General features: G+C 47.3%; 1 protein-coding gene across 2 annotated transcripts in view; it reads right to left on the bottom strand.

Moving 5' to 3' along the window:
• The window catches only part of st6galnac3 (ST6 (alpha-N-acetyl-neuraminyl-2,3-beta-galactosyl-1,3)-N-acetylgalactosaminide alpha-2,6-sialyltransferase 3), a 63,594-nt gene extending 46,596 nt beyond the window's left edge, over positions 1-16,998 (bottom strand). For both annotated transcript variants that reach the window (XM_036986763.1, XM_036986764.1), the window contains exon 1: positions 16,715-16,998. In XM_036986763.1, the coding sequence (XP_036842658.1) occupies positions 16,715-16,741 (27 nt within the window). In that variant the 5' untranslated portion in view covers positions 16,742-16,998. The remainder of the gene's footprint in view (positions 1-16,714) is intronic.
• Positions 16,999-19,410: the final 2,412 nt, after the last annotated feature.

The raw sequence follows: 19,410 nt of genomic DNA, 5'->3' as shown, positions 1-19,410 counted from the left end.
GGGGGCGTGGACATCGGCCTTAGGGGGATAAACATTTCATGCAAGTCTATGTTATTTTACATATTAGCAGAATATGTTTCCATACCACACAAATGACAGGCTAATGGACCGAGAGATGGTCCTATGTGTTCATCTTATCCTGTTTCTCCAATGCCAAATCACGGTGTCTTGTTTGAAACAAAACTGTCCTTGTTTGAAAATAATTTTATCTGAGACGTCATTAGGAATCTGACCATGGTACTTTCAAAAGTAGGACCTACCTTTCCACCCCAGACAGAGTAGACCTACCTTTCCACCCCAGACAGAGTAGGACCTACCTTTCCACCCCAGACAGAGTAGACCTACCTTTCCACCCCAGACAGAGTAGGACCTACCTTTCCACCCCAGACAGAGTAGACCTACCTTTCCACCCCAGACAGAGTAGACCTACCTTTCCACCCCAGACAGAGTAGACCTACCTTTCCACCCCAGACAGAGTAGACCTACCTTTCCACCCCAGACAGAGTAGACCTACATTTCCACCCCAGACAGAGTAGACCTACATTTCCACCCCAGACAGAGTAGACCTACCTTTCCACCCCAGACAGAGTAGGGTCTACCTTTCCACCCCAGACAGAGCAGGTCCTACCTTTCCACCCCAGACAGAGTAGACCTACCTTTCCACCCCAGACAGAGTAGACCTACCTTTCCACCCCAGACAGAGTAGGGTCTACCTTTCCACCCCAGACAGAGTAGACCTACCTTTCCACCCCAGACAGAGTAGGACCTACCTTTCCACCCCAGACAGAGTAGACCTACCTTTCCACCCCAGACAGAGTAGGGCCTACCTTTCCACCCCAGACAGAGTAGGGTCTACCTTTCCACCCCAGACAGAGTAGGGTCTACCTTTCCACCCCAGACAGAGTAGGACCTACCTTTCCACCCCAGACAGAGTAGGGTCTACCTTTCCACCCCAGACAGAGTAGACCTACCTTTCCACCCCAGACAGAGTAGGGCCTACCTTTCCACCCCAGACAGAGTAGGGCCTACCTTTCCACCCCAGACAGAGTAGGACCTACCTTTCCACCCCAGACAGAGTAGACCTACCTTTCCACCCCAGACAGAGTAGACCTACCTTTCCACCCCAGACAGAGTAGACCTACCTTTCCACCCCAGACAGAGTAGACCTACCTTTCCACCCCACACAGAGTAGACCTACCTTTCCACCCCAGACAGAGTAGACCTACCTTTCCACCCCAGACAGAGCAGGGCCTACCTTTCCACCCCCCTACCTTTCCACCCCAGACAGAGTAGGCCTACCTTTCCACCCAGACAGAGTAGACCTACCTTTCCACCCCAGACAGAGTAGACCTACCTTTCCACCCCAGACAGAGTAGGCCTACCTTTTCACCCCAGACAGAGTAGACCTACCTTTCCACCCCAGACAGAGTAGACCTACCTTTCCACCCAGACAGAGTAGGCCTACCTTTCCACCCCAGACAGAGTAGGCCTACCTTTCCACCCCAGACAGAGTAGACCTACCTTTTCACCCCAGACAGAGTAGACCTACCTTTCCACCCCAGACAGAGTAGACCTACCTTTCCACCCAGACAGAGTAGGCCTACCTTTCCACCCCAGACAGAGTAGGCCTACCTTTCCACCCCAGACAGAGTAGGCCTACCTTTCCACCCCAGACAGAGCAGGCCTACCTTTCCACCCCAGACAGAGCAGACCTACCTTTCCACCCCAGACAGAGTAGCGCCTACCTTTCCACCCCAGACAGAGTAGACCTACCTTTCCACCCCAGACAGAGTAGGACCTACCTTTTCACCCCAGACAGAGTAGACCTACCTTTCCACCCCAGACAGAGTAGACCTACCTTTCCACCCAGACAGAGTAGGCCTACCTTTCCACCCCAGACAGAGTAGGGCCTACCTTTCCACCCCAGACAGAGTAGGGCCTACCTTTCCACCCCAGACAGAGTAGACCTACCTTTTCACCCCAGACAGAGTAGACCTACCTTTCCACCCCAGACAGAGTAGACCTACCTTTCCACCCAGACAGAGTAGGCCTACCTTTCCACCCCAGACAGAGTAGGCCTACCTTTCCACCCCAGACAGAGTAGGCCTACCTTTCCACCCCAGACAGAGTAGGCCTACCTTTCCACCCCAGACAGAGCAGACCTACCTTTCCACCCCAGACAGAGTAGCGCCTACCTTTCCACCCCAGACAGAGTAGACCTACCTTTCCACCCCAGACAGAGTAGGACCTACCTTTTCACCCCAGACAGAGTAGACCTACCTTTCCACCCCAGACAGAGTAGACCTACCTTTCCACCCAGACAGAGTAGGACTACCTTTCCATCCCAGACAGAGTAGGGCCTACCTTTCCACCCCAGACAGAGTAGGGCCTACCTTTCCACCCCAGACAGAGTAGACCTACCTTTCCACCCCACACAGAGTAGGCCTACCTTTCCACCCCAGACAGAGTAGGCTTACCTTTCCACCCCAGACAGAGTAGGGCCTACCTTTCCACCCCAGACAGAGTAGACCTACCTTTCCACCCCAGACAGACTAGGACCTACCTTTCCACCCCAGACAGACTAGGGCCTACCTTTCCACCCCACACAGAGTAGACCTACCTTTCCACCCCACACAGAGTAGACCTGCCTTTCCACCCCAGACAGAGTAGACCTACCTTTCCACCCCAGACAGAGTAGGCCTACCTTTCCACCCCAGACAGAGTAGGGCCTACCTTTCCACCCCAGACAGAGTAGGACCTACCTTTCCACCCCAGACAGAGTAGACCTACCTTTCCACCCCAGACAGAGTAGGCCTACCTTTCCACCCCAGACAGAGTAGGGCCTACCTTTCCACCCCAGACAGAGTAGGGCCTACCTTTCCACCCCAGACAGAGTAGACCTACCTTTCCACCCCACACAGAGTAGGCCTACCTTTCCACCCCAGACAGAGTAGGCTTACCTTTCCACCCCAGACAGAGTAGGGCCTACCTTTCCACCCCAGACAGAGTAGACCTACCTTTCCACCCCAGACAGAGTAGACCTACCTTTCCACCCCAGACAGAGTAGGGCTTACCTTTCCACCCCAGACAGAGTAGACCTACCTTTTCACCCCAGACAGAGTAGACCTACCTTTCCACCCCAGACAGAGTAGACCTACCTTTCCACCCAGACAGAGTAGGCCTACCTTTCCACCCCAGACAGAGTAGGGCCTACCTTTCCACCCCAGACAGAGTAGGACCTACCTTTCCACCCCAGACAGAGTAGACCTACCTTTCCACCCAGACAGAGTAGGCCTACCTTTCCACCCCAGACAGAGTAGGCCTACCTTTCCACCCAGACAGAGTAGACCTACCTTTCCACCCCACACAGAGTAGGCCTACCTTTCCACCCCAGACAGAGTAGGCTTACCTTTCCACCCCAGACAGAGTAGGGCCTACCTTTCCACCCCAGACAGAGTAGACCTACCTTTCCACCCCAGACAGAGTAGACCTACCTTTCCACCCCAGACAGACTAGGACCTACCTTTCCACCCCAGACAGACTAGGGCCTACCTTTCCACCCCACACAGAGTAGACCTACCTTTCCACCCCACACAGAGTAGACCTACCTTTCCACCCCAGACAGAGTAGACCTACCTTTCCACCCCAGACAGAGTAGGCCTACCTTTCCACCCCAGACAGAGTAGACCTACCTTTCCACCCCAGACAGAGTAGGGCCTACCGACGGAGGCTTTAACTAGTGGCTACTCTTCTTCTGTGGTTTAACCCAACGAGAGAAGGTCACAAGTGTTTCCCTAAAAACTGTGTGGGTTTAAACAACTTCTATTGTTCAGAAAGTGAATAGCTTAATCAATTGATAGTGACAGAATTAGATTACTTCTCAAGCAAAGTTTTTTAAAAATGGTCTCCTCTGCAATTGAATGTCAAAGAAACTAAACAATAATATCCCTAACTCATATGGCCTATTGCATACCCTCTCATACCCTTCAATTCCAGTCCTGGTTTTAACTGAACAGCCCTTCACTGACATGAAGGTAGGCTATTTAATGAGTGCATTGTGGGTGGAGGAATTAACCAACAAATCTATGGATATAGCAGCTTATAGCCTAATGTCTGTCTAACAGGTAGGACCAACTCTTCTTTCTTAAATAGGAAGACATAGGCTCAAACACAAAGCCCTCTTGTTGTTAGTAGAGTCTAATTAAAATGAAGATGGTTTCAAATTAATTGTACCTACTGGAATTTGCCTACTTTCAGCACCGTGAGCTGTCCATTTCCGATTGATTGTGGCTGCTGCTGCTTCAAGTTTCAGAACCACAATGTCAGTTACTAGAATCTGTCTTAATGTGAGGTCAATAACTCAATAACCCAAGTGCATGTTTTGGGACTAGGCCTAATCAAACATTATTTTCAGATGAAGCCTTCGACTCTCCTCCTGAACTACCACTGTAGACCTAGGCAGCACACACAACAACAATTTTTTTTTTAAATAATAAATTATCAGGAAGAGCAGAGCAGGCTGGGGATCTTAGAAATATGATTTTGCTCTGTGCTTCTCTGAGCATCCACTTCGTAGTCTATAGTCTTTGATTGAGTTCACAGTAAAAAAGCCTATAGGCCCAGCAGAGAATCAGAGATGAGGGGTGGCATCAGACAGACATTCATACATAGCCTAATAAGAAACTCATTCTAAAAATACTAAGAAATATTGAAATGTTGATCAATTACAAATGACATGTCCCTCCTCCATTTTCCTCCAGGTAACCATTCTGTCAATTTCTATCCATCCCTATCGGTACACGTATTCATACTGAACCGTTCGGTACGGGGGCCTCGGTTGGGTCCGCAATGTAAACATTTTAGGCTGTAGTTGTTTTAGCAGAATAGCCTGCGTTGAAAACCAGCAGGCTCCAGACATCGTAGGTAAGACTCCAGACATCGTAGGGTAAGACTCCAGACATCGTAGGGTAAGACTCCAGACATCGTAGGGTAAGACTCCAGACATCGTAGGGTAAGACTCCAGACATCGTAGGGTAAGACTCCAGACATCGTAGGGTAAGACTCCAGACATCGTAGGGTAAGACTCCAGACATTGTAGGGTAAGGTACCAGACATCGTAGGGTAAGGCTCCAGACATCGTAGGGTAAGGTACCAGACATCGTAGGGTAAGACTCCAGACATCGTAGGGTAAGGTACCAGACATCGTAGGGAAAGGTACCAGACATCGTAGGGTAAGGTACCAGACATCATAGGGAAAGGTACCAGACATCGTAGGGTAAGGCTCCAGACATCGTAGGGTAAGACTCCAGACATCTTAGGGTAAGACTCCAGACATCGTAGGGTAAGGTACCAGACATCGTAGGGTAAGGTACCAGACATCGTAGAGTAAGGTACCAGACATCGTAGGGTAAGGTACCAGACATCGTAAGGTAAGGTACCAGACATCGTAGGGTAAGGCTCCAGACATCGTAGGGAAAGGTACCAGACATCGTAGGGTAAGGTACCAGACATCGTAGGGAAAGGTACCAGACATCGTTGGGTAAGGCTCCAGACATCGTAGGGTAAGACTCCAGACATTGTAGGGTAAGACTCCAGACATCGTAGGGTAAGGTACCAGACATCGTAGGGTAAGACTACAGACATTGTAGGGTAAGACTCCAGACATCGTAGGGTAAGGTACCAGACATCGTAGGGTAAGGTACCAGACATCGTAGGGTAAGGTACCAGACATCGTAGGGTAAGGTACCAGACATCGTAGGGTAAGGTACCAGACATCGTAGGGTAAGGTACCAGACATCGTAGGGTAAGACTCCAGACATCATGGGGTAAGGTACCAGACATCGTAGGGTAAGACTCCAGACATCGTAGGGTAAGACTCCAGACATCGTAGGGTAAGACTCCAGACATCGTAGGGTAAGGTACCAGACATCGTAGTGTAAGACTCCAGACATCGTAGGGTAAGACTCCAGACATCGTAGGGTAAGACTCCAGACATCGTAGGGTAAGGTACCAGACATCGTAGGGAAAGGTACCAGACATCGTAGGGTAAGGTACCAGACATCGTAGGGAAAGGTACCAGACATCGTAGGGTAAGGCTCCAGACATCGTAGGGTAAGACTCCAGACATCGTAGGGTAAGACTCCAGACATCGTAGGGTAAGGTACCAGACATCGTAGGGTAAGACTCCAGACATTGTAGGGTAAGACTCCAGACATCGTAGGGTAAGGGAACCAGACATCGTAGGGTAAGGTACCAGACATCGTAGGGTAAGGCTCCAGACATACTCTACTGCTACTGTACTCTACTGCTACTGTACTCTACTCTACTGTACTATACTGTGCTCACCTGAGCTCTACTGTACTGTACTCTACTGTACTGAACTCTACTGTACTCTACTGTAATCTACTGTACTCTACTCTACTGTACTGAACTCTACTGTACTCTACTGTACTTTACTCTACTGTATTCTACTGAGCTCTAATGTAATCTACTGTACTGTACTCCACTGAGCTCTACTGTAATCTACTGTCTGTACTCTACTGAGCTCTACTGTAATCTACTGTAATATACAGTTCTGTACTCTACTCTACTGAGCTCTACTGCAATCTACTGTAATATACTGTTCTGTACTATACTCTACTGAGCTCTACTGTAATCTACAGTTCTGTACTCCACTCTACTGAGCTCTACTGTAATCTACTCTACTGTACTCCACTCTACTGAGCTCTACTGTAATCTACTCTACTGTACTCCACTCTACTGAGCTCTACTGTAATCTACTGTCTGTACTCTACTCTACTGAGCTCTACTGTAATCTACTCTACTGTACTCCACTCTACTGAGCTCTACTGTAATATACTGTTCTGTACTCCTCTACTGAGCTCTACTGTAATCTACTGTCTGTACTCTACTGAGCTCTACTGTAATCTACTGTAATCTACCCTACTGTACTCAACTCTACCGAGCTCTACTGTAATCTACTGTTCTGTACTACACTCTACTGAGCTCTACTGTAATCTACTGTCTGTACTCTACTCTACTGAGCTCTACTGTAATCTACTCTACTGTACTCCACTTTACTGAGCTCTACTGTAATCTACTGTCTGTACTCTACTCTACTGAGCTCTACTGTAATCTACTCTACTGTACTCCACTCTACTGAGCTCTACTGTAATCTACTGTTCTGTACTACACTCTACTGAGCTCTACTGTAATCTACTGTCTGTACTCTACTGAGCTCTACTGTAATCTAATGGACTCTACTCTACTGGACTCTACTCTACTGTAATGAACTCTACTGTACTCTACTGTACTGACCTCTACTGTACTCTACTCTACTGAACTATACTTGACTCTACTCTACTGTACTGAACTATACTGTACTGAACTATACTGTACTCTACTCTACTGTACTGAACTCTACTCTACTGTACTTTACTCTACCGTACTTTACTGTAATCTACTCTATGAGGAGGAGGAATAATTGTCTGGGACTGTTTTTCATGGTTCGGTCCCATTAGTTCCAATGTTGGGAAACGCTACAGCATACAACAACATTCTAGACGATTCTGTGCTTCCAACTTTGTGGCAACAGTTTGGGGAAGGCCCTTTCCTGTTTCAGCATGACCCCGTGCATGCCCCCGTGCACAAAGCGAGGTCCATACAGAAATGGTTTGTCGAAATCGGTGTGGAAGAAATTGACTGGCCTGCACAGAGCCCTGACCTCAACCCCATCGAACACCTTTGAGATGAATTGGAACGCCGACTGCGAGCCAGTCCTAATCGCCCAACATCGGTGTCCGACCTCACTAATGCTTGTGGCTGAATGGAAGCAAGTCCCCGCAACAATGTTCCAACATCTAGTAGAAAACCTTCCCAGAAGAGTGGAGGCTGTTTTAGCAGCAATGTTCCAACATCTAGTGGAAAGTCTTCCCAGAAGAGTGGAGGCTGTTATAGCAGCAATGTTCCAACATCTAGTGGAAAGCCTTCCCAGAAGAGTGGAGGCTGTTATAGCAGCAATGTTCCAACATCTAGTGGAAAGCCTTCCCAGAAGAGTGGAGGCTGCTATAGCAGCAATGTTCCAACACCTAGTGGAAAGCCTTCCCAGAAGAGTGGAGGCTGTTATAGCAGCAATGTTCCAACATCTAGTGGAAAGCCTTCCCAGAAGAGTGGAGGCTGTTATAGCAGCAATGTTCCAACATCTAGTAGAAAGCCTTCCCAGAAGAGTGGAGGCTGTTATAGCAGCAAAGGGGGGGACCAACTCTATATGAATGGCCATGATTTTGGAATGAGATGTTCAACAAACAGATGAACACATCATTTTGGTAATATTAATAATATACTCCACTCTACTGTAATATGAATAATAATAAAATGTAGTGTAGAGAGCTAGATAAAGAGAGAAGAGACTTCATGCTGAAGAATCAAAGCCCAAAAATCCAATAATGGCCCATAGTTTTATCTAAATGTAAAATGGCTATACATGATTTGGTTGGACCGTACTTGTTATATGATGAACAGCTGCCAGTAGTGTAGCTCGGCATAATCCTGCTACACACACACACACACGCACACGCACACACACACACACACACACACACACACGCACACGCACACACACACACACACACACACACACACGCACACGCACACACACACACACACACACACACACACTCCTGATTCTTTTCCAGTTTAAAGCAGAAGAGCACTTCCCAGAACGAGTGATGAAACATTACCACTGGGACTTACGTGAATGATAGTCATGGCTTGAAGTGGTGGCTGTAGCTAGCAGATGGCTAGGGGAGAGGGAAAGATCCCCATCCTCATCATCACACACACACACACACACAGGTTTTCTGCCAGGAAAATGTGGCGCTCGACATTTGAGAAATTCACTGGACCATAATGCATTGGGTGAGTAACCCGTTTTGGGCGTCCACCCACGGTGCTCAGAGTAGCCTGATTAGGGCGTCCACCCACGGTGCTCAGAGTAACCTGATTAGGGCGTCCACCCACGGTGCTCAGAGTAACCTGATTAGGGGTGTCCACCCACAGTGCTCAGAGTAGCCTGATTAGGGCGTCCACCCACGGTGCTCAGAGTAACCTGATTAGGGCGTCCACCCACGGTGCTCAGAGTAACCTGATTAGGGTGTCCACCCACAGTGCTCAGAGTAACCTGATTTGGGCGTCCACCCACGGTGCTCAGAGTAACCTGATTAGGGTGTCCACCCACGGTGCTCAGAGTAACCTGATTTGGGCGTCCACCCACGGTGCTCAGAGTAACCTGATTAGGGCATCCACCCATGATGCTCAGAGTAACCCGATTAGGGGTGTCCACCCACGGTGCTCAGAGTAACCTGATTAACAGAACATGCAAGTCGAGGATGTAATGATGTGCTGTCCTTCATACCTAATGCTGATGCCACAATAGAGATAAGAAATAAATATAATTGTTTTAAAAAAATGTAATTTCACCTTTATTTAACCAGGTAGGCCAGTTGAGAACAAGTTCTCATTTACAACTGTGACCTGGCCAAGATAAAGCAAAGCAGTTTGACACAGACAACACAGAGTTACACATGGAATAAACATGCAGTCAATAATACAGTATAAACAAGTCTATATACAGTGAGTGCAAATGAGGTGAGTAAGGGAGGTAAGGCAAAAAAAGGCCATGGTGGCAAAGTAATTACAATATAGCAAGTAAAACACTGGAATGGTAGATGTGCAAAATACGAATGTGCAAGTAGAGATACAGGGGTGCAAAGGAACAAGATAAATAAATAAATACAGTATGGGGATGAGGTAGTTGGATGGGCTATTTACAGATGGGCTATGTGCAGGTGTAGTGATCTGTGAGCTGCTCTGACAGCTGGTGCTTAAAGCTAGTGAGGGAGGTAAGAGTCTCCAGCTTCAGAGATTGTTGCAGTTTGTTCCAGTCATTGGCAGCAGAGAACTGGAAGGAAAGGTGGGTAAGGTAGGAATTGACTTTGGGGGTGACCAGTGAAATATACCTGCTGGAGCGCGTGCTACGGGTGGGTGTTGCTATGGTGACCAGCGAGTTGAGATAAGGCGGAGCTTTACCTAGCAAAGACTTGTAGATGACCTGGAGCCAGTGTGTTTGGCGATGAGTATGAAGCGAGGGCCAGCCAATGAGAGCGTACAGGTCACAGTGGTGGGTAGTATATGGGGCTTTGGCACTGTGATAGACTGCATCCAATTTGTTGAGTAGGGTATTGGAGGCTATTTTGTAAATTACATCGCCGAAATCGAGGATCGGTAGGATAGTCAGTTTTATGAGGCTATGTTTGGCAGCATGAGTGAAGGATGCTTTGTTGCAAAATAGGAAGCCGATTGAATTTAATTGGATTGGATTTTTCGATTGGAGACGCTAAAAATATCTGTCAGGACCAGGACCGGAGTCTACACAGACCGGTACGCCATAGCCAATCAGAGCTACAGGAAGAGGAGAGGAGGAGAAAAGAGCCCCCCGTCTGTCCCAAAAGGAACGGGGGCCAGCTGCTGCAGCCCAAAACAACAACAAAACCATCCCATCAACCTGTAGTCAGAAACCAGACAGACAGACACCAGACAGAAAGACAGACAGACACCAGACAGACAGACACCAGACAGCCAGACACCAGACAGACAAACCATCCCTTCAACCTGCAGTCAGACACCAGACAGTCAGACACCAGACAGTCAGACACCAGACAGACAAACCATCCCTTCAACCTGCAGTCAGACACCAGACAGTCAGACACCAGACAGTCAGACACCAGACAGACAAACCATCCCTTCAACCTGCAGTCAGACACCAGACAGTCAGACACCAGACAGTCAGACACCAGTCAGACAAACCATCCCTTCAACCTGCAGTCAGAAACCAGACAGTCAGTCAGACACAGACAGACAGACAGACAGACAGACAGACAGACACAACCATGTGACTAGAAATATAATCCCCCCTCACATCACAGATCTGTTCCAATCAAAATGTATTTGCCACATGGTTGGTAAACAACAGGTGTAGACTAACAGTGAAACGCTGACTGATGGGTCCTTGGTAAACAACAGGTGTAGACTAACAGTGAAATGCTGACTGACTGAAGGGTCATTGGTAAACAACAGGTGTGGACTAACAGTGAAATGCTGACTGAGGTTTTAACTCCAACCCTGTTCTCCCTCTCCCTCTCTCTCTCTCTCTCTCTCTCTCTCCCTCCCTCCCTCCCTCCCTCCCTCCCGCTCTCTCTCTCATGAACTAAGTAACTGGAGAGGAAGTTAAAAGCATTCCAATGATTAAAAGTCTAAATCACTATAATCTAGGAAACCGTGTAATTGTAACATTGTAGCCAAATAATGTAATAACAGAGAAAATCTGGCCAAGGATTTGAAATCGCCTAAACCAGGTTTCCAAACACATCCCTGTATCTATTCCTGATCATAACTGGACAGGAAGTTAACCATTTAGAGACTGTCATTGACCCTGAATAATGTAGGCTAATTGCAATGTAATAACATAGGATATCTGGCCAAGGATTTGAAAGAGTGCAAACCAGAATTCCAAAACACAACACAACACACACACACACTGTTAGGGTGACTGGACACACACACACACACACACACACACACACACACACACACACACACACACACACACACACACACACACACACTGTTATGGTGACTGGACACACACACACTATTATGTTGAATGGACACACATTGGGCCCCTCCTCTCTCAGCCTCCAGTATTTATGCTGCAGTAGTTTATGTGTCGGGAGGCTAGGGCCAGTTTGTTATATCTGGAGTACTTCTCCTGTCCTATCCGGTGTCCTGTGTGAATTTAAGTATGCTCTCTCTAATTCTCTCTTTCTCTCTTCCTTTCTTTCTCTCTCTCTCTCGGAGGACCTGAGCCCTAGGACCATGCCTCAGGACTACCTGACATGATGACTCCTTGCTGTCCCCAGTCCACCTGGCCGTGCTGCTGCTCCATTTTCAACTGTTCTGCCTGTGATTATTATTATTTGACCATGCTGGTCATTTATGAACATTTGAACATCTTGGCCATGTTCTGTTATAATCTCCACCCGGCACAGCCAGAAGAGGACTGGGCACCCCACATAGCCTGGTTCCTCTCTGGGTTCTTCCTAGGTTTTGGCCTTTCTAGGGAGTTTTTCCTAGCCACCGTGCTTCTACACCTGCATTGCTTGCTGTTTGGGGTTTTAGGCTGGGTTTCTGTACAGCACTTTGAGATATCAGCTGATGTACGAATGGCTTTATAAATAAATTTGATTTGACACACTGTTATGGTGACTGGACACACACACTGTTATGGTGACTGGACACACACACATACACACACACACACACTGTTATGGTGACTGGACACACACACACACACATACTGTTATGGTGACTGGACAAACTGGACACACACACACACACTGTTATGGTGACTGGACACACACACACACACACACACACACACACACACACACACACACACACTGTTATGGTGACTGGACACACACACTGTTATGGTGACTGGACACACACACTTTTATGATGACTGTAGCGTAAACAGGAGCATGCCAAGTGTGTCCTCTCTCACTGCAGTGCGTCTCAGTGGCGTCATCGCCATCATCAAGGTCATTGATATCAGATGGATACTGTAGCGTTAACTGAACGGAGAGGTCGGTCACTGTTTAACACTGAAGCACTGTATCTTAACTGTATCTAACTACCTGTCGATGGAGAGGCTCCAACCCAACTGTGCAACAGAGTGACTTTTATCGTGTTTATCTTGACTTTGTCTGTGCACAGAGTTCCTACTAGTATCACATTTGACCAGCCACGCTCTGCAGGACATCAGATCAACAGTCACTTGTTGGATAATGTCCGGTCACTGGACCTGGCCAAGGCTTTCGACTTTTGTCAATCACAACATTCTTATTGGCAGACTCAACAGCCTTGGTTTCTCAAATGATTGCCTCGTAAAACTGACTATCCTACCGATCCTCGACTTCGGCGATGTCATTTACAAAATAATCTTACCTCATTTGCACACACTGTATATTGACTTGTTTTTCTACTGTATTATTGATTGTATGTTTGTTTATTCCATGTGTAACTCTGTGTTGTTGTTTGTGTCAAACTGCTTTGCTTTATCTTGGCCAGGTCGCAGTTGAAAATGAGAACTTGTTCTCAACTGGCCTACCTGGTTAAATAAAGGTGGAATACATTTTTTTTTTTAAACTGGAGAATAAGATGGATGAGCTTAGTTCCAGAGTCTCGTATCAGAGAGACTTGAAAAGCTGCCAGAGACGTGGCTGGATGACTCTATCTACATCTATCTACATCATAGCGAGGGAAACAGCGCCCCTCTTGTCTCTCTACGTGTAGTCCATGTATCTGATGCTGTCTGGACCAAAAGAGTATTACATGTTGCTGACGTAGCATTTCATTGATCGATGCCAACAAGCATTTGGCCTCCCTTGATACAAAAATGATTAAATAATTAGCCGATCGGCGTTGAGCTGTAGCAAAACGCCCCACCAAAAGGAGGCCAGTTTGGATTTGGCTTCGCACCAATCAAAACACACCGTAAGCAAAACTTAATTTTGGTTCCTGGTCTGCACGTGTTCATGTTCTGCAGTAACTAGCTTGCTAAATAGGCCTGTTCCTAACCCGTGGATAGAGATGTGGATTTGGAAGTCTCTGTACAGGCCAATGATTATATTCACGATTCTAATCTAACCATAAATTAATGTATTGTACCAGTGGCCTAACATGATTGAAGGTCAATATGTAGCCTAGATGTAGCCAACTAGTCTCACATTAACTAGTAGTAGTTGACCTACCAATTAGTTATAGTGATTTTATACTGACATCAATTTTGTTTCTGAATTATTAAGTGATCAAAACTCATAATTATGTTACGAAATTGTTAACAGAATTACCTAAACATCTGTAACGTAATTACTGCAGCTGAATTGGCTACAAATCATATTAATCACAAACCACGGTTGGGTCACCTGCTATTCGGTTGAATGCATTCGGTTGTACAACTGACTAGGTATCCCCTTTCCCTACTGTCCTCCCTTCCATTGGCATGCTGTTATGTTCAGCAGCCCCTCCCCCTCTCTTTCCCTCTCTCTCCGGTTAATGTCTCTTGAAAAGTAGTTGACATTTATTCAGTCTGGCCTTGATGTCCACAGGCGGACCGGACCGGACCAAATCTAAACCTATCATAGACGTACAGTACCAGTCAAACGTTTGGACACAACTGCTCATTCCAGGGTTTTTCTTACATTGTAGAATAATAGGTGTAGCAGGGTTTTATTTTATTTTACTACATAGAATCAAAACTATGAAATAACACATTTGGAATCATGTAGTAACCAAAAAAAAAGTGTTAAACAAATGAAAATATATTTTAGATTTGAGATTCTTCAAAGTAGCCATCCTTTGCTTTGATGGCAGCTTTGCACACTTGGAATTCTCTCAACCAGCTTTACGAGGTAGTCACCTGGAATGCATTTCAATTAACAGGTGTGCCTTGTTTGAGCCATTGACATCAGATCTGTGGAAATCTGTCCTGATGAGTCCAAATTTGAGATTTTTGGTTCCAACCATCGTCTCTTAGTGAGACGCAGAGTAGGGTAACGGACGATCGCCGCATGTGTGGTTCCCACCGTGAAGCATGGAGGAGGAGGTGTGATGGTGAGGGGGTACTTTGCTGCTGACACACTGTCTGTATATTGTAATATACCCTACACTGTACTGTACTCTATTGTACTGAACTCTAATCTACGGTTCTGTGTTGTGCTGCAGACATCTTTGTGTCTTAATTCAGAGCAGATATTTAAGAGTTTTCGGGAAAACATGATCGCATAAAAACCTGAGGGAGATTTTACCGTAATTCCGTTACCAAAGTTTGCATCTGCACAGTTCTTCCACTAAATGTGTTTTTGTAAAATACTAGTTCAGTGTTAATTGTTAAAAGTTGTCCTAGAGCATAGAGTTACATGGTTTGTTAAATTTAGAAATCAATGGTTTTTGTTTGACTTACTGTACATTTTAAAGTAAAAAAACGGAGTCGAAGCGTAATTCCGTTTCCATGGAATTCCCCTGCTTACACAGGCCAAAACAATCTACAAGAACAATATATGAGGAATGTTGAAACCTATTACACCGGCTCTGATGCTCGTCGTATGTGACAGGGCTTTGCAGACGATAACAGATTATAAAGGGAAACCCAGCCGTGAGATGCCCATTGATGTAGAACCCCCCCCCCCCCCCTTTTATACTCGTGTTGAGGAATACAACAGGAAGTAAGGGGGCGCTGAGGGTACTGAGCCCTCAACACGGGGGGACCCTCAGGGGTGCATTTGCTTAGTCCCTTCCTGTACTCCCCTTCTCACCCATGACCGCGTAGCCACGCACTTCAACACCATCATCAAGTTTGCAAACGACAAAGCGGTGGTAGGCCTGATCACAGACAGCGATGAGAAGGCCAGAGACTTGGCAGTGTGTTGGAAGGACAACAACCTCTCCCTCAACGTCAGTAAACTATCATGGATTATAGGAGAAAGAGGGGAGAGCATGCCCCCATCCACATCGACAGGTCTTTAGTGGAGCGGGTCGAGAGCTTCAAGTTCTTTGGCGTCTACACCACTAAGGACATGGTCCACACACACCAACACAGTCGTGAAGGGGGCACGACAGCACCTCTTGCCCCTCTGAAAGATTAAAATATATGGCATGGGGCCTAGGATCCACAAAAAGTTATACAGCTGCACCATCGAGAGCATCTTGACTTGCTGAATTACTTGGTATGGCAAATGCACCGCCCTCGACCTCAAGATGCTACAGAGGGTGGTGCGAACAGCCCAGTACATCACTGGGGCCGAGCTCCCTGACATCCAGGACCTCAATACCAGGCGGTGTCAGAGGAAGGCCAGAAAAATTGCCAAAGACTCCAGGCATCCAAGCCATAGACTGTTCACTCTGTTACCGTCTGGCATGGGCTCTCGGAGACAGCTTCTACCCCCAACCATAAGACTGCTGAATAGTTCATTCAAATGTTACCCGGACTATGTGTGTGTGTGTTGTATTATCATGTGAGTTTCTTGCAGAAAAATAAGTTGTTTGACAATACAAATATAATAGGCTATTTGGAGTCACTGCCGGGCATTTAAATTGATGATAAGTCTATTTAAAACGTGAATTCGAGCTCAATTTGTTTACCACAATGGCCCATGGCATGGTAATAAATGTGGGACTTAATTTAACTTTAGGTAATGGAAGCAATACTAAATAATTATTTGCACACATCGCAGACCCTGCTCTCTAAACATAGGCTAAGGGGAATCCACATGCACAACGCATGTGGATACATACCAGATCAACGGTTATCGTTGGATACTTTGTATCCTTTAGGCCTCTGCAATAATGTTTCCCGTTACATTGTAACCGATTGAACGTTAACCCACCAGTCAACCACATTTGGTGGTCAACAAAAAAAAGGGGGCAGAAGAGGGAAACAGTTACACCGCGAACAGTGTCCAGCTGAATACAGCAACGTATAATATTCAAAACACTACTGTCACACTGCCCAGTCAATTTATGCTCATTTTGAATCACACATAGTTAATACAGTCTGTTGATCAATTTGGCACTTGTTTAAAGAGAGAATCCGTCTTACCTTGCCTATCCAGGCCATCCTAAACATATATTCAGACAATGGTTCTGTCTCGGCTGGAGCTGTTGGGTTTCGTGACGAGACGAAAAACAGTTCTGCCGTTTGTTGTTGTTGTTGTTGTTTTATGTGCGGTTTATTGATGCGCGAGACAAACCCATATTCGGTTGTTTATCAAACGAAGATCATTTCTCCCACATAAATATTGTAGCGTACCGTTATTCGAGTTATCTCGGCATTCTCCATGGAACCTGGTGTTGGATTGACGTGTGCTGCTACTGGCTGATAGACGCGACCGCACCGCCTCCTGGTGATCACGTGACCCTCTGGTGTCTGATTCTGATTCTTGATTCCTTCACGCAGGGAGAACATCGAGACAGCCGCAGCCCGGTGTAGCGGTCTGCTGTGCTGCATATAAGATCATAAAAAGAGAACAGGATGGACAAGCTTTGAACTTCAACTGAAGGTGTTTTCTTATGAGACCGAGAAAACCACAAAGCATTCGTTTAATAGGGTTTTATCTGCAGTTTGGGGGGGGGGGGGGGGTTATTGCCCAAATTACTTCTGAATCACATCACACAGGCTGTGTAGCATTAAAATAATAATAATAATAATAATTTGGTGGGTGCTTGTAATTGTCCTATTTCACATATGTACAAGTGTGTATCAATACGCATGTGTGAGTTGGAAACATGTTTGTTTTTTGCATATCCCAACTCTACCCTCAGAGAGTAGGGTCACAGCCAGGGTCTACCATTATCCTCAGAGAGTAGGGTCACAGCCAGGGTCTACCATTACCCTCAGAGAGTAGGGTCACAGCCAGGGTCTACCATTACTCTCAGAGAGTAGGGTCACAGCCAGGGTCTGCCATTACTCTCAGAGAGTAGGGTCACAGCCAGGGTCTACCATTATCCTCAGAGAGTAGGGTCACAGCCAGGGTCTACCATTATCCTCAGAGAGTAGGGTCACAGCCAGGGTCTACCATTACTCTCAGAGAGTAGGGTCACAGCCAGGGTCTGCCATTACTCTCAGAGAGTAGGGTCACAGCCAGGGTCTACCATTACCCTCAGAGAATAGGGTCACAGCCAGGGTCTGCAATTACTCTCAGAGAGTAGGGTCACAGCCAGGGTCTGCAATTACTCTCAGAGAGTAGGGTCACAGCCAGGGTCTACCATTACCCTCAGAGAGTAGGGTCACAGCCAGGGTCTGCAATTACTCTCAGAGAGTAGGGTCACAGCCAGGGTCTACCATTACTCTCAGAGAGTAGGGTCACAGCCAGGGTCTACCATTACCCTCAGAGAGTAGGGTCACAGCCAGGGTCTGCCATTACCCTCAGAGAGTAGGGTCACAGCCAGGGTCTACCATTACCCTCAGAGAGTAGGGTCACAGCCAGGGTCTGCCATTACCCTCAGAGAGTAGGGTCACAGCCAGCGTCTGCCATTACTCTCAGAGAGTAGGGTCACAGCCAGGGTCTGCCATTACTCTCAGAGAGTAGGGTCACAGCCAGGGTCTACCATTACCCTCAGAGAGTAGGGTCACAGCCAGGGTCTACCATTGACCTCAGAGAGTAGGGTCACAGCCAGGGTCTACCATTACTCTCAGAGAGTAGGGTCACAGCCAGGGTCTACCATTACCCTCAGAGAGTAGGGTCACAGCCAGGGTCTACCATTACTCTCAGAGAGTAGGGTCACAGCCAGGGTCTACCATTACCCTCAGAGAGTAGGGTCACAGCCAGGGTCTACCATTACTCTCAGAGAGTAGGGTCACAGCCAGGGTCTACCATTACCCTCAGAGAGTAGGGTCACAGCCAGGGTCTACCATTACTCTCAGAGAGTAGGGACACAGCCAGGGTCTACCATTACCCTCAGAGAGTAGGGTCACAGCCAGGGTCTACCATTACTCTCAGAGAGTAGGGTCACAGCCAGGGTCTACCATTACCCTCAGAGAGTAGGGTCACAGCCAGGGTCTACCATTACCCTCAGAGAGTAGGGTCACAGCCAGGGTCTACCATTACTCTCAGAGAGTAGGGTCACAGCCAGGGTCTACCATTACCCTCAGAGAGTAGGGTCACAGCCAGGGTCTACCATTACCCTCAGAGAGTAGGGTCACAGCCAGGGTCTACCATTACCCTCAGAGAGTAGGGTCACAGCCAGGGTCTACCATTACTCTCAGAGGGTAGGGTCACAGCCAGGGTCTACCATTACCCTCAGAGAGTAGGGTCACAGCCAGGGTCTACCATTACTCTCAGAGAGTAGGGACACAGCCAGGGTCTACCATTACCCTCAGAGAGTAGGGTCACAGCCAGGGTCTACCATTACCCTCAGAGAGTAGGGTCACAGCCAGGGTCTACCATTACTCTCAGAGAGTAGGGTCACAGCCAGGGTCTACCATTACCCTCAGAGAGTAGGGTCACAGCCAGGGTCTACCATTACTCTCAGAGAGTAGGGTCACAGCCAGGGTCTACCATTACTCTCAGAGAGTAGGGTCACAGCCAGGGTCTACCATTACTCTCAGAGAGTAGGGTCACAGCCAGGGTCTACCATTACCCTCAGAGAGTAGGGTCACAGCCAGGGTCTGCCATTACCCTCAGAGAGTAGGGTCACAGCCAGGGTCTGCCATTACTCTCAGAGAGTAGGGTCACAGCCAGGGTCTACCATTACCCTCAGAGAGTAGGGTCACAGCCAGGGTCTACCATTACCCTC

This window comes from Oncorhynchus mykiss, chromosome 8 (assembly GCF_013265735.2).
Source record: "Oncorhynchus mykiss isolate Arlee chromosome 8, USDA_OmykA_1.1, whole genome shotgun sequence".
Classification (NCBI taxonomy): domain Eukaryota; kingdom Metazoa; phylum Chordata; class Actinopteri; order Salmoniformes; family Salmonidae; genus Oncorhynchus; species Oncorhynchus mykiss.
Note: the sequence above shows the minus strand (reverse complement) of the source record. Positions and strands in the feature narration are given on the sequence as shown.